General features: G+C 54.9%; 1 protein-coding gene across 1 annotated transcript; it reads left to right on the top strand.

Moving 5' to 3' along the window:
* The first annotated feature begins 1,374 nt into the window (after positions 1-1,374).
* CALB2 (calbindin 2) lies at positions 1,375-7,974 on the top strand. Its single transcript, XM_042797808.1, has 11 exons — positions 1,375-1,510; positions 4,558-4,634; positions 4,848-4,937; positions 5,023-5,103; positions 5,968-6,024; positions 6,137-6,214; positions 6,384-6,439; positions 6,647-6,686; positions 6,771-6,824; positions 7,146-7,217; positions 7,490-7,974. Exons 1-11 carry the CDS (start codon positions 1,420-1,422, stop codon positions 7,604-7,606), a joined length of 813 nt encoding a protein of 270 aa, XP_042653742.1. The 5' UTR covers positions 1,375-1,419; the 3' UTR covers positions 7,607-7,974.
* Positions 7,975-15,447: the final 7,473 nt, after the last annotated feature.

The following is a 15,447-nucleotide window of genomic DNA, read 5'->3' as shown; positions in this document are numbered from 1 at the left end:
GAGATTTCCTTGGTTTTTCCTTCAAAAGGTGGGAGCAGGGTCTGGATTGCTCGTCCTCGTGGTCGTGGGTGACTGCCCTGCTGCTCCCGTGGCGTGGTCGCTCGCTGGCGGTGGCACTGGGACAGCCTCCGCCCTGCTCCTCCCGCCGGGACCAGTAAATCCACAAATCTGCCACAAATGAGCCACAAATCTGCCGTCGGGAGCCCGGCGAGGCGGGCGGGCAGTGACAAGGTGCACAGATGCTATGACACAGGAGTGGGATGCGGTGACAGGGATGGGGCTGGCTCACAGGGGTGAGGAGGGCTGGGTGACGCGCGGAGGGATGCAGGAACTTGGGGAAGGGATGGAGGGACAGGCAAGGACGAGGTGGCACGCTGGGGCAGGGTGACAAGGCAGGGCTAGGTGTCAGGACGGGGGTAGGTGACATTAGGGCAGGTGACGTGGGGCAGGGGTGGGTGATGGGGTAGGTGACATAGAACAGGGGTAGGTGGCACGGGGCGGGGGTAGGTGACAAGTGGGTGCCCAGCGCTGTCCCCACCGGTCCCGGTGTCCCTGTCCCCCACTACCTCCCCGCAGTGCCGGTGTCTGGGTGTCCCCGTGTCCGTCGTGTCCCCCCCCCAAACCCCCTCGCAGTATCGTGTCTGGGTGTCCCTGTCATGTGTCCCCTCCCGGTGCCGGTGTCCCTGTCCCCTCCATCCCTCTGCTGTATCAGTGTCCCCGTCGTTGTGTCGTTCCCCCCACCACCACCCTCCAGTGCCGGTGTCCGGGTGTCCCTGTGTCCGTCGTGTCCCCCCCCCAAACCCCCTCGCAGTATCGTGTCTGGGTGTCCCTGTCATGTGTCCCCTCCCGGTGCCGGTGTCCCTGTCCCCTCCATCCCCCTGCAGTATCAGTGTCCCCGTCGTCCCCCCCCCCCCAGTGCCGGTGTCCGGGTGTCCCTGTGTCCCTGTCCCCCCCGTAGTACGGGTGTCCCTGTCCCCGCAGTCCCGGTGTCTGGGTGTCCCGCTGTCCCTATCTCCTCTGTCTCGTGTTTCCCCCACACACACACACAGTGCCGGTGTCCTGGTGTCCCGCTGTCCCTGTCGTTCCCCCCCCCCGTCCCGTCCGTCCCCCTCCCCCCGCAGTACCGATATCCGGGTGTCCCGTTCCCCCCGCTCCCCCGGTGCCGGGTGTCCCTGTCCCCTCCATCCCCCCCCCTCCAGTCCCCTCCCGAGGTGCCGGTGTCCCGGTGTCCCTGTGTCCCGTCCCCCCCCCGGTGCCGGTGTCCGTCCCCACCCCCCCCCCCCCCGCCGCAACGTGCCCGGCCGGTGTCCCGGGGCAGCGGCGCCCCCTGGCGGCGGCGGGCGGCACCGGCGGCGGCGGGTATAAAAGGCGGCGGCGGGCGGGCGGCGGCGGCAGCGGCGGCGGCGGCGGCAGCGGGAGATGGCCGGCCCGCAGCAGGCCCCGCACCTCCACCTGGCCGAGCTCACCGCCTCCCAGTTCCTCGACGTCTGGCGACACTTCGACGCGGACGGTCAGTCCCGGGACGCGGGTGGGAGGGGGTTGGGGATCCACCGTCACCCCCCCCCCCCCCCCCCCCAAAACCGGCGGGGAGGGCACCGAGCATCCCCCGGGAGAGCGAGGGGGACACACACACGGTGGAGAGTCCCCGGACATCCCGTCGAAGGGCGGGGGGGGGGGGGGGGACAGCCCAGAGGAGGAGCCGCCGCAGCCCGGGGAAAACGGAGAGCCCCCCCGGGGCACAGCCCCGTCGGGGGGGAGCTCCGGGATCGGGGAGACAATCGGCCCCCCAGGACCTCCCCGTCGGGAAAGGAGGGGGCAGCTCCCCCGCCGGAGCCTGCCGGGAGCCCCCAGCCCGTGGGACGTTGAGCCTGGGGGTGTCCCGGGTCTCCTTTGCACATCCCCGGGGTGCCGGATCCCCCGGGGCGCGGGGTTCGCTCACGGTGTCACCTCTGGGTCCTGCCCTTCCTGGGGTGTCCCCTCCCAGGAAACACCTTCCCCCCCCCCCCCCCACCTCCGCGGTGCCTCATCCTCAGCACCTGGGTTGCCTGGCAGTTTGGGGGGCCCCAGGGTCACCCCCTTGCCCTGGAAGTGAGGATTGACAGAGGGGGTGTCCCTTGTCCTGAAAGCAGGGTGAGAAATGGCTCTTCCATGGCTGGAACGCTCCGTCCCTCCCCGCCTGCCCCCCAGCCCCACAAAAACTCCCCCCGGGGACGCAACGGCACCGGCCATGGCCCCAACGAGGGTGTCCCCTCCCCACGGAGTCACAGCTGGGCGTGCCACCCCCGCTCCCCGTGGCTGCCAGCCCCCCAAAAGCAGGGGGTGGGGAGGGGGGAAATGTAAAAAGCGGCATGGTTTTGGTGGGAAAATAGTTTTTTTTTTTTTTTTTGGCTCTGTGGTGTAGTGAAGGAAGCTCAGCCCGCTGGGGAGAGCAGCCCCAGGGAAAGCTCTTGCCCTTCCCCGGGTCTCCCCGTCCTTGCGGGGAGGTTTGGGGGGGTCAAAACCCTCCTGGAAACTGCGTCACGCAGCGTCCCCGGCTGCGCCGCTGAGGCCGGAGCTCAGCCCGCGCTGGGTGCCCTCCTGGCCGCCCCGTCGGGGCCCCTCCTGCAGCCCCCCGCAGCGCCGGGGACACGGGCACAGCCGTCCCCGTCCCCGCCGGAGCGGGCACGGGGCAGGTGGGACGTCCGTGTCCCCAGTGGGAGTGGGCAGCTCCTGGCGTGGGGGGTCCGGCTGCGCCCTTGGATGTGCGCCGTCATCTCCGGATCGCGGGGGCAGGCACTGGATCTGGCTCGGCCTGCGGCCCCCCCCCCCACCCCACCCCCCCGGGCAGGGCCGGGCCGTGGGTGCCCCGTGGAGGGACTCGGGCGTCAGGGGACATGGTGGCCTTGACGAGGACGATGCTCGGCCCCTTCCCTCTGCCGAGGGGCATGGGATGACAAAGGGACCCGGGGTTCATCCCTCTGCGGACAGACCTGCCTCACCCAAGCTCTTCCCTGCGCTTAAACCCCTCCGACGGGGCTTTCACCCGCTTCCCCTTAAGGCTCCTCACACCCTGGAGATGTCCCCGTGGGTGTCTTTGACGTCCTCGCTTTGCCAGCCACGGCTGCCCCGTGGCTCCGCGGCGCAGGGAGGCTCCGAGGTGCAGCTCATGGACCAGCCGTGGCTCTCCGGAGGGGATTTTCCGTGCCGCTCCGCAGACACGGATCAGACCTGTCCATGCTGCTGCTCAGGGGAAACCAAGCTACCGGCCACTGCTTTTTCTTGGCATTATTCCTTTTCCTGGCTCAAAACTTGCTGATTTTTTTTTTTTTTTTTTTTTTTTTTTTAAACGACTGAATTCAAAGGAGCTTGGGGCTCTCCCACTCCTGCAAAAGCAAAGCCGATGCGAAGGGCAATGGAAAGCCAAACCCCTCAGTGGCTCACACCAGCACCCCAACATCGCCTGAACCCCTCATGCCCTCCTGGGAGGGACCCTGGATGTGGCCATCAGAGAGGAGGGTGCCCCGGGAGTCCCCGGGAGCTTCCAGCCGGGATGTGGATGGGTTATTCCCAGCCACCGCGTTGCGGCGGGGAGCAGGTGCTGCTGCCGAAGGTGGCACAGAGCAGGGTGCCATGATCCGAGCCTCCGGGGGCTGAAATGGGGAGGGATTTTGGCGGGGGGGGGTGGGAATGCTCACAAAGGAGAGCCCTGGCTATCCCTGGGAGGAAAGGGCAGCGTCGCCCAGCTGTGCCCAGATGTTGGCGGGAGGGAGGATTTGTGGCAGGGTGGTGGCAGCGCTGTGGAGCCGGTGTCCTTGCTGAGGTGTCGTCGTGTCCCCCCCCCCCCCCCGTGCCGATCACCCTCTCGAAGCCACCAAGGGAGCGGTGGGTGGGTGGGTGGGTGGGTCCTGGCTGAGCCACCCTGCTGCCGAGCATCCCACGGGCGGGGAAGGGCTGTGGTACCCTGGGGTTCGGTAGGAACCACATCTCAGCACAAATATCAGCAGTGAGGGGTGGGGGGGGGGTCCATGGGACAAGGACCTTTCTGAGCCCCCGGTCACCTCAGAGACCAGCAATGGGCTGACCCCATCACCCTGGGCCTCATCCTGCACCCAGGGGGTGATGCTGCGTCAGGCGCCTTGTCTCTGCTCCCCGTTTGCCCTCCTGGCCCCCCCGGCCCCAGTTGGGGGGTGCTCAGGAAGGAGAAGTTTAATTAAACCACCTGGTCACAGCATCAGATGCAGAAAATGCAGCAAACACTGGGATGGGGACAAAGTCCCCTGCGATGGGGATGGGGACATAGCCCCCACCTCTATAAGTGGGTGCAGGGGACAAGCCTGGGGGTGTGCCCCCCCCCCAGGCTACAACACGAGGGGGTCCAGCTCTCTGCAAATTTGGGCATCACCGGGGTTGTGTAACACTCGGCATCAACCGCCGTTTCTTTGCTGCCACAGATGCCTCAGGGCCATGTCCCTGTGTGGAGGGGGACAAGTGCTGCATCCCCCAGGAGCCTCCCTCCCTCTGACACTGGGGGGGTGGGGGTGTGTGTGTGTGTCTTAATGCATTTTTTTCCTTCCTTAGGAAATGGCTACATCGAAGGCAAAGAGCTGGAAAACTTCTTCCAGGAGCTGGAAAGTGCGAGGAAGGGGGCGGGTGTGGTAAGGGCCTCTCCTGGTTTTGCTCCCCGCTTCCCCCCCTCTCCCTCCTGCCTGAGGGTTCGGGCTGAAATCACCCCGGTTTGGGAATGGCACCCATGGGTGGGACTGGGGCAGCTCAGGTTTTGCTGGGTCCCAGCGGTGAGGGAAGTGGGGGGGACGCTGGCGCGGGGGGTGGGGGGGTTAAACACTCCCATCCCCTCTCCTCACCGGCAGGACTCCAAGAACGACAACCTGGGTGACAAGATGAAGGAATTCATGCACAAGTACGACAAAAACGCCGACGGCAAAATCGAGATGGCAGAGGTGAGTGGTGCTGACCCTGCGGATCCCCGGGATGCTCGTGTTTCCCGCCCCCCCCCCCCTCCCTGACGCTCATGTTCCCCCCCAGCTGGCCCAGATCCTGCCCACGGAGGAGAATTTCCTGCTGTGTTTCCGCCAGCACGTGGGCTCCAGCTCGGAGTTCATGGAGGTGAGTGGGCCAGGCTGAGCTGGGGCTCCCCACGGGCTTTCGGTCCCCCGTGCCCAGCTCCACCGTGGTGGAACAACCGGGAGCTGGCATTGCCCAAACCCCGGCCCCAGTCTCCCCCCAAAACTCTTGGCTTTAACTCAGCATTGGGAGGTGGTGCTGCTTTGGGGGGAAGAGAGGGAGCGTGGTGAGTTTTCCCAGTCCTCAACGCTCCTTGGGCACCTCATCGCAGTTTCCAGGATGGGGATTTGGTGCCGTTTCTGTAAATTCCCCTCTCCAGGGTGGTTGGTCCTTAGCACCCAAGGGATGTGCTGAAGCAGACAACGCTGTTCCAGGCCACCCCAAAACCTCCCCATGCCCTTGCTCGGGGTGAACCCACCTGCAGGGCGGGAGAGAAATTGCTGGTGGGGACCAAAAAGTGGCTGGGGGTGGAGGGGGACGTGCAGCATCCCGGGGTGGGGGAGCTCATGCTTGGAAAATGAACCCAGGGCGGAGGCGATGGCTGAAAGCGGAGCACCCTGTGGCGTGGGGGGGTGGGCGGGTAAGTGGGCATTATTGTTTAATTGGGGGATGCAATCAAATATGAAAGCCTGGCCTCACACGCCGAGGCGAGGATAGCAAGAGGTTTGAACTTTTGGCATGGGGCTGAACAAAAGCATCCAGCCCCAGGGGAGCGCACGTGGAGCCGCGATTGGGGAGCCATGAGACGACCCCACCTCTGCGAGGGTGGGGGGGGGGATGCCCCGAGCGGGGGGATTATGGGGGTACGCACGTGTTGGTCGAGGGGACACACACACACACACACACACACACACACACACACACACGCACGAGCCCAGATTAACGTTGGCGACGGCTGCTTCGCAGGCTTGGCGCAGGTACGACACGGACCGCAGCGGCTACATCGAAGCCAACGAGCTCAAGGTGGGCTGTGGGCATGAGGCGGGGGGGCTGAGGTGTGAGTCCCCACTGGTGGGACATTCCCCAGTGGGACAGCTAGGGACGGGGACAGCCAGCAGAGCCCTCTCCTTCCCAGGGCTTCTTGTCCGACCTGCTGAAGAAGGCAAACCGGCCCTACGACGAGCCCAAGCTGCAGGAGTACACGCAGACCATCGTAAGTGGGATCTCCGGGCTGGTCCTGGGGGATCATGACCCTCCCGGAGCAGGGCAGGGACAACCCCTCCACCCCCCCAACCCCCCACCCCGGGGGTCTCGCCACCCCACGGCGGGTGGGAGGGGAGGGGGAGGCGGTGGGTGACCGGGTGCTGCTTATGTCCCGGCAGCTGCGGATGTTCGACATGAACGGCGACGGGAAGCTGGGACTCTCGGAGATGTCCCGGTAAGGTCCCGGGCAGAGAGCAGGAAGCAGTGGGGAGGGAAAGCCACCCCGCAGCACTCGCGTCTAGGAAGAGCCTCCTCCAGCTTTCGAGGAAAAGAGTTTTCCTCATTAATTTGCTCACGTTTCTGAGCGAAAAGTCCTTTTGGTTTAAAAAAAGCGTCTTTTCCTGGCTGCTTCCCGCTCATCCCTACCCTTGTTGTTTTTCAGACTTTTGCCGGTGCAAGAAAACTTCCTTCTGAAGTTTCAGGTAAATAAATAAACCCCCAAATTTTTCCTGTTCCCTTGCTTGCGCCTCCGTCCCCTCCCTCACGCCCTGGTGTCCCTTGCCCAGGGGATGAAGCTGTCCTCGGAGGAGTTCAATGCTATCTTCGCCTTCTATGACAAGGTAGGCAGCCAGCTCCTGGGAAACAGCCCTGAATAAATATAAACCCTAATAAAAAAAAAAAATAAATAAAAAAAAAAAAAGAGAAGAAAAAACAAAACAAAACAAACAAACAAACAACAAAACAAAACAACTCAACCCCCAAACTACACGGTTTCGGTTGGGTTAGTTTCTCATGCTGATTTGGGGTGTGAGCGCTGGGTTTACCCCCGGCTGTGGTGGGTGAGGGTCTGGGGGTGCCCCCTGCACCCCGGGGATTGGGGTTTGCGGGGCTCATGTCCCTCCCCCCCTGCTGATGCCCCCCCCCCCCCCCTCGTTACGCAGGACGGGAGCGGCTTCATTGATGAGAACGAGCTGGACGCGCTTTTGAAAGACCTGTACGAGAAGAATAAGAAAGTAAGTGGGGGAGAAGAAGTGGGGGGCAGAGCCTGGGTGCGCCCCCCCCGGGTCTTCTCCCCTCTCCCAGCAGCATTTCCCCCCCTCCCTCGCCGTGTCCCTGCTCCCCGGGGACCAGGAGAGATGCTCCTCGAGGTGCCAGCCCTGCGTCCCCACGGGAGGCTGCCCCAGAGTTTTGGGGAGGGGTGAGGGGGTGTCCCCCCAGCCTGGGGGTGCTCCTCAGGGAGAAATGGGGAGCCCCCCCCCCCCAACCCTGTCCTTATTCCTTGCAGGAGATGAGCATCCAGCAGCTCACCAACTACAGGAAGAGCATCATGAACCTCTCTGACGGGGGCAAACTCTACCGCAAGGAGCTGGAGATAGTGCTCTGCAACGAGCCCCCCATGTAGGACCCCCCCCCCCCTCACTCCCTCCTCCTCCTCAAAAACAAGCACAAACGGGGGAGCACCCACCACTGCAGCATCAGCTGGGGGGGGGCAGCGGGTGCTGAGCCCCCAACGGGGGAGGCTCAGCACCCGCCGCCCCCCCTGCCCCCTCGCCAGCGATTCCCCCAGCAGCTCTTGGGTTTGTTGTAGGTCATTAAAATCCCACCTTGGGGGGAAAACTCTTTATTTTTATTTATTTTTTTTTTAGCCCATCCACCTCGTTGCTTTAATTATTATTTTTGGGGGGTGGGGGTGTTTTCACTCATTTAGTCCCTTCTTGAGTTTTTATCGTTTATCAAATAACAGTTTACAAATAAATTCAAGTACTGCTAGCCCCGAGCCCCTCTTTCCCTGTCCCACGGCGGGGCTGGGGGAGGTGGGACCCCCCCTCCCCGACCCCACTGGGGACGCGACTGCCGAGTGGGGGAGAGCGCCAGAGCTTTTTGGAAAGCCCCTGTGGATTGGGGGGGTCGGGGGGTGGTGTTGGAAAATCCCAGGGGGGCCGGGACACCGCTGTCCCCCAGCTTGGTGCCATCCAGGCCGGCACACTTCCCCGTTAACTCCCAGACCTTGTCAAAGCCCCAGGGACATCCCAGGGGCTGTGTGTCTGTCCCTGGGTGTCATTCCCCCGTCCCCTGCCCCGAGTTTAAGAAACCAGTCCCAGCGTGGCGATGCTGGGGGAGTCCCAGTGCCACCAGTGGGGAGTGGGCGCACCCCTGTTCCCCCCACGGGGGTGGGTGCTGGATTTAAGGCTGAGACACAGACACACCCCCCCCCTGGGTGGCAGCAGCGTCAGTGGGAGGTGGGTGCAAGGGGGGGGGGGGGGGTTGGGGGGGGCCATGGCACTGGGACGAGTGGGAAGCTCCTGTACTGCCCAGTATGGCCCAGTTCCGCCCCGTATAGCTCAGTATAGTCCTGTACAGCCCAGTATGGTGCAGTACAGTCCTATAGGGCCATGCATGGCCCAGTACAACCCTATACAACCCAGCATGGTGCAGTACGGTTCTGTATGGCCCAGTACAGTTCTGTATAGCCCAGCAGGGTGTGGAGCAATCCTATACAGCCAAGTACAGCCCCAAACAGCCCAGTATAGCCCAGTACAGTCCTGTACAGCTCCATAGGGCCAAGTACAGCACAGTATGGCTCCGTACAGTCCTGTACGGCTCCAAACAGCCCAGTATGGCTCAGTACAGCCCAGTACACTTTAGTACAGTCATATACAGCCAAGTACAGCCCCAAACAGCCCAGTATAGCCCTGTACAGCTCCATACAGCCCAGTATGGCTCAGTAAAGTCCTATACAGCCAAGTACATCCCCAAACAGCTCAGTACAGTCCTATACAGCTAAGTACAGCCCTGTACAACTCCATATGGCCCAGTACGGTCCTGTACAGCCCAGTATGGCTCAGTACAGTCCTATACAGTCATGTACAGCCCCAAACAGCCCAGTATAGCCCAATACAGCCCTGTACAGCTCCATATGGCCCAGAACAGTCCTGTACAGCCCCATACAGCCCAGTACAGACCAATACATCCCTGTACAGCTCCATACAGCCCAGTATGGCTCAGTACAGTCCTGTATGCCCAAGTACAGCCCCAAATGGCCCAGTGTAGCCCCATATGGCCCAGTACAGCTCAGTACAGCTCTGCATGGCCCAATACAGTCCTATACAGCCAAGTATGGCCCAGTATAGCCCAATACAGCTCTGTACAGCTCCATACAGCCCACTACAGCCCAGTATGGCTCAGTACAGTCCTGTATGCCCAAGTACAGCCCCGAACGGCCCAGTGTAGCCCCATATGGCCCAGTACAGCTCAGTACAGTTCTGCATGGGCCAATACAGTCCTATACAGCCAAGTATGGCCCAGTATAGCCCAATACAGCCCTGTACAGCTCCATATGACCCACTACAGCCCAGTATGGCTCTGTACAGCCCAATGTGGCTCAATACCATCCTGTGTCAACCCATATGGTGCTGTACAGTCCTCCACAGTGTTATAGGTAGATTAAGGCAAATCACATCCAAATATGGATTAATGAATCTTTATTTAGGTAAGAGAGCAAATACAGCACTGGGGTGGCCGAGGAGTTACAGCTCCGTCCAGGCTCACCAAATTGTTTAAGTTTCAAACCCCCTTTTATCCACACAGCTGCTGGTTTCAACACCTTTGGCACGCCTTCCTGTCTTCTTCTACAATCTTTTCTTCTTCTTTCTTCAGTCCTGTGGTCACTTACACCTTGTCCTTCAAGTCTGGGCCAATTTGCAGCTCCTTTGTCTTTTATGGCTCAGTGGTTTCATTTCCTCTCTTATCTCAAGGACAAGGGATACCAGAGATGGCCTATTCTGTTCTTTCTCATTCCATTGCAAAGAAGTTACCACCCTTTGATATGGACCATTTGGTGAGCATCACAAGGAGGGGGGGCTGTTGGGTTGGTGTTTCCTCAAATCAATTCCCCCCTTTTCTTTTTCCAGTAGTAAAGTCTTTTACTTTTCTTAAAATTTGGATCATTGTACTAATAATAGCTTTAGCCTAAGAAGAAATTGTTTAATTACTTTTAGCAAAAGCAAAATTCTTCTATTATTTATCACAAACCACCCCTTTTCCTTTTTAATACTCTATTTTGCTTGAGCTTACTAACACTTAGTCTCATTCTTCTCTTAATATCATAGCTTTGTGGGCACCAGCCAATGCAGCCATTTCAGGGTTTATCAACATTGCTGTTATTTGCATCCCCTCAATAACATGAGATATTAGCTGTATAAAGCAGGGTATTAAACACATTAAGAACAGTAAGCCTGCCATAGCACAAAGGAAGAAAAATCCAACCTTTTTCCACACTCTGATGTTGGACATAACAGTAAGCACTTGATGCACGGATTTGCTGCTATTAGAGCAAACCGTACCAGGGTGATTAGCAGAGGTCCGGTAGAACATATACTCCCACCTCTCATGCCTATGGGGTTGCAGCCCACAGCTGAGAAAAAGGTCTTCTTGGTGGCGAGCACAGAGGTTAACCCGGTCTTGCCCTCTACTGTTTAACGAATCCGTGTGTTAAGAGTTAGTCAATTCAAGTGCAGCTCCTTTGTAGCCACTTCCTTTGTCTCTAAGCAAAGCAAACTTTTGGCACTTTCCGATAGTGTCCTTCCATCAACTCTCAGGGACATCCAAAATTCCGGGGACTAACCTCTTTTTCCCATAAATCAAGGTTACAGTTCGTGCTCCTTCCCTATATTCACAGTCCCTATTACAGTTATAACACAATTTTCTCCATCTGCGAGAAATACCACCTCTGGTGACACATTGCACATTCACACAAAACCCACGCTTCATGACATCCGTCTATATACTCGAGACAAGGTATTACCCTATTAGATTGATATTCTAGCAATGCCTGATTGAATCCAAAATGCTCATAATCTATTACCAAAAGCCACTCTGACACTTGTCTGCCAGTTAATGCTCGGTAAAGGCCAGCTTTTCCCTGACAATTTTTGTGGTTCCCTATACATCAAGTAAGTAAATGAATAAGTAAATTTTCACAGTGTTACCTCTGAACCCAGTCAAAAACCCAGTCAAACCACTGGTTAAGAGTCATTCAATCCCCTCCTGATGAATTTACTTAGTCCTTTGAGGGTGACTTGTAGTTGGTCAGTTGATGGTACAACAGTCCCACTCCCGAGGCTTTTCCACCGGTCCTTTTCCTCAGGAGGCAAGAGTCCACCCCTTTTCTTTTCTTCAGATCGCTGTCTCGGTGGTCAGCAGCACCTGAAATGGACCTTCCCACTCGGGAGCTAACGATTAATCTTTTCACACTTTTATCAATACCCAATCACCTGGTTTTACATTGTGGATATTAAAATCCAATGGTGGCATTTGAGGCAGAAGCCCTTTCTTTCTTAGTTTCATTAAAGTGTTAGCTATTCTTATTACATACTTTCTTACATACTGATCTCCTACTTCAGGGGTGACAATATCCCTGTCATTACTCATATATGGCAATCCAAACATCATTTCATAGGGAGAAATACCCAGGTCCGCTCGTGGCTGAGTATTGATCCTTAATAAGGCCAACGGCAGGCATTTAATCCAAGACACCTGAGTCTCAATCATTAACTTAGTCAAGGGTTGTTTTGAAGTTTGATTCATTCTTTCTCCTCTTCCAGAATTCCGAGGGTGCCATAGGGTGTGCCATGCCCATTCAATCCCTAAGGCTTCAGATAGTTGTTGCATAATTTTTAAAATGAAATGTGTTCCTCTGTCCAAGTCTATTCTTTCTATTAATCCATATCTGGGATAATGTTTTCCAATAACACCTTGGATACCATGCTTGCCATTGCCCTTGGTGTGGGGGATTGCTTTCACTCAATGAGTTAAGTGAGCCACTAATACCAACAAATACTTCCACCCTTGTATTCGAGGTAGCTCTGTTAAGTCTACCTGGAGGCTTTGTATGGCTAGCTCCTGTTCCCCAGCCACCTTTTTCTCATTACCTTTTTGTTCACTTTTTAACAAATCAGACATCGATCAACTAGTTGTTTAGCCTCCGTATATATTCCTATACATCCATATTGTCTAAGAAAATGATCACAAAGTGATTGCGTTCCCCAATGTATTTTCTGATGTATTAATGACAGATTTTCTCATGATAATGTTTTATTTAACATCTACCTTCCATCTGGTAAAGTCCATTTTCCTTCTGGATCTTTTTCCCCCCTATTTTTAAGTGTAACCTTCTCTTGTTCTGTGAAATTCAGGGCTAAATTCTCATAATCCCCCGTTGTTATTACCAATAAAACTACTGATGATAATTCTGTAGCTGCTTCTCTGGCTACTTAATCTGCTAAATTATTCCCCCTTATTTCCATCGATGCTCCCCTCTGATGTCCTTTCACATGCACAATTGCAATTTCTGTAGGGAGCTTCAGGGCTTCTAAAACTTCTCTGATCAGCCGCTCGTGTACTAGCTCCTTCCCTTTTGTATTTATAAGCCCTCTTCTTTCCCATATTTTCCAAATGTGTGGACCACTCCAAATGCATACTTTAAGTCTGTGTACACTGTCCCTTCCTTATCTCTCAAATATACCAATGCCTGTTTTAGGGCATAGAGTTCACAGGCTTGTGCTGACCAGCCAGCAGGTAATTTCCCCTTTTCAAACACTTCCATCTTCTGCCCCCTCGATAATTGCATAACCCAATATTCTTTTCCCTTCTAGGCATCGAGAGGACCCATCAATAAATAGTTTTTTCCCTATAGGGCAAAGGTTCAGCTAACAGATCTTCTCTTATTTTCGTTTGATAACTTATAAAATCCACACAGTCATGCTCTGGTTCCTGAATATCCTCCCCGATTCTCCTCCCATAATTCTAGTAATTTAACCACCAGTTTTCCTTCATCCAGCACCACACCTATTCCTAATTGCACTTGTAAATCTCTACCTAGCAATTACATCCTACCCCTGACATTAACAACAGATCATTAACAGCATATTGATCTTCCCCTTGTATTAACACATTCTTTATAACTGGGACCAAAAACCCTTTGCCTTTGGCCCATACAGCCCAGGCTGTATCTTTTACCTAATCTTCCTCCTGGGGACTTAACTTCAAATTTATCAAGGGCTCTTCTGTTGGTATACCCCCAAAGAGGTAGAGCTCCTGACACCCCTAGTGATTACCACCCTCATCCTGTTGGGTTACTTCAAACACCAACAGGTCCGATATTTTCTGGGGGCATTCTTGTTTACAATGCCCCCCTCCCTTTCCCACAATAAAAAAAAAAAAAAAAAAAAAAAATCCCCTTGGGATTTCCCTAGCGGATTCCCTGTGTTTATTTCTAACAGCCTCTTGTGCAGTTATCATAATTTTAGCTTTAGTTATAGTTGTGGGGTTTTTGTTGTTTTTTTTTTTTTTTTTCATCCTTCCTAACATATACTTTCTGGGCTTCTCTCAGGAGTTCATCCAGACTCTTATTATAATGACGTATAGTCACTCATATCTCTCCTCCCCTCTTGTGCATTCTGACTCCACTGCAGAGGGGTTACAGGGAGTTTCTGTTCCCCGGGTATCCCCTGCTGATTTTCTCTCTCCCATATCCACATTCCAGCCGTTCTGATCATCTCTCTCTCTTCAGGGGAAAAAAGGATCCCCATAATCGACTGCATCTCCTCCCATGTATATATATATAAGGTCCCAGAAATTGATCAATCTCCTCTGACAGCCTGGAACTTCCCCGCAAGGGATTAACCCTAGTCTCCCCATGCTCCCTTAAACAATTCCCCCCACTTCGTTGCTGCTGGGTTTCAGGTCTGATATTAACAACAGGGGCCTCCTCACCCGCATCTTCCTGCTGCACCCCCTTCACCCCTTGATTTTCTAGGTGTGCCGGGTTATATGGGGGGGGTAAATTATCCAAAGGGTCCCATCTCCTTCCTTTCCCTTTCACCTTCTTCAACCTCCCCCTGCTTCAATTTAAAAAAAAATCCCAAATCTCCGCAACCCCTTCCAACATGAGGCATATTCACTTTCTTCTTGATTAAATGGTTCCTTTGAATTAACAAATATTAAGAGCTTAACAAATCCAGTCCTCTTCTGATCCATATTTTGGCCAATACATCGAATCTTTCCTGATAGGTCCTTTAATCCATTTAAACATACAATAATTTACCATCTTGATTTTACTCTTTCCTCTGATATATGGGCTGTAATCCCAGTTTGTTAACTTCTTTCCTAATGGAGTGTCTGATGGAATACCACCTGGTAATTTCTTGTTCTTTTTTTTTTTTTTTTTTTTTTTTTTTTTTTTTCCCCCACCGCTAGGCTTTTCTTCCCAGCCTTTCCTGTGGGAAATGTGGCAAACCTTGGCTCCCTATTACCCTGGGAACTCAACTATCTAGCTCCTAGTTTCTTTCTTATATCCATCCAGGATTTAGCCACAAACTGGGTCTTAAATAGGGCCTGACCCACCGGACTATCAGGGTCCAGACCTGAATATAATTGCAACCCCTTCCTTAGATGCTCTAACCATTCAGTGGGGGTCTCGTCCTTCTTTTGTTGTTCATTGAAGGCCTTATTAATGTTCTGCCCCCTCGGTACTGAATCTCTAATTCCTTGAATTATCATGTCTTGGAGGTCGATCATATTATTTCTATGGACCGGGTCTTAATTATTCCAATTAGGTCACTGGGGGGGCCACTTTGTATCCCCAGCGGGTCCTTGTTGATGTCTTTGGTCCCAATGTCTCATACCAGCGGTTCTGATCATTCCTCGTTCCTCACTAGTAAATAAGATTCTCAAGATGGATTCCATCTCATCCCAGGTGTAAATATTTGGGCCAAGGAACTGATCAAACCGTTCTGCCACCTCCTAGAGGGTCCTCCAATAAGTGTCCCAATTTTTCTTAAATTCTCTCACATCCCCAGAGCTGAGTGGGATCGATACAAAACCAACTCCAGGCTGGGGTCCTCCCATTGCTGTTTCCCTTAACGGATATAATAATGTTTCCCTTCTGCTTTCCCGAGTCTGACTTCTAGTCGTCCTCCTAGGTGGAGGAGGAATTACTGCCTCATCAGACTCAGAATTGAATTTTTTTTAATTAACGGGGACTCTGAGGGAGCGGAGGGAGAAGAATCCCGCCCAGAGTCTTGGGGTAGATTAAAAAGGGGAAAAATAGAGAGGAGGAGGAGGTGGAGTGTCATCTATATCCTTCTTTTTCTTGTTGTTTTTCTTTTCCTTTAGCGGAAATAAATTTGAGGTTCATGATGTACGTAGAATCCATAAGAAGTCGTATTCACTCTCCTCCTTATT

The sequence above is a fragment of the Tyto alba genome, unplaced genomic scaffold (genome assembly GCF_018691265.1).
Source record: "Tyto alba isolate M040663 unplaced genomic scaffold, T.alba_DEE_v4.0 Super-Scaffold_26, whole genome shotgun sequence".
Lineage (NCBI taxonomy): Eukaryota > Metazoa > Chordata > Aves > Strigiformes > Tytonidae > Tyto > Tyto alba.
This window is presented reverse-complemented; position numbering and strand designations above follow the sequence as displayed.

Bases quoted from the DNA above. Each gene is read 5' to 3' on its own strand.
- CALB2 (XM_042797808.1), top strand. From the start codon at position 1,420: ATGGCCGGCCCGCAGCAGGCCCCGCACCTCCACCTGGCCGAGCTCACC. The intron at 5,104-5,967 runs GTGAGTGGGCCA...GCTGCTTCGCAG, and splicing joins CCAGCTCGGAGTTCATGGAG to GCTTGGCGCAGGTACGACAC. The intron at 6,215-6,383 runs GTAAGTGGGATC...ATGTCCCGGCAG, and splicing joins AGGAGTACACGCAGACCATC to CTGCGGATGTTCGACATGAA.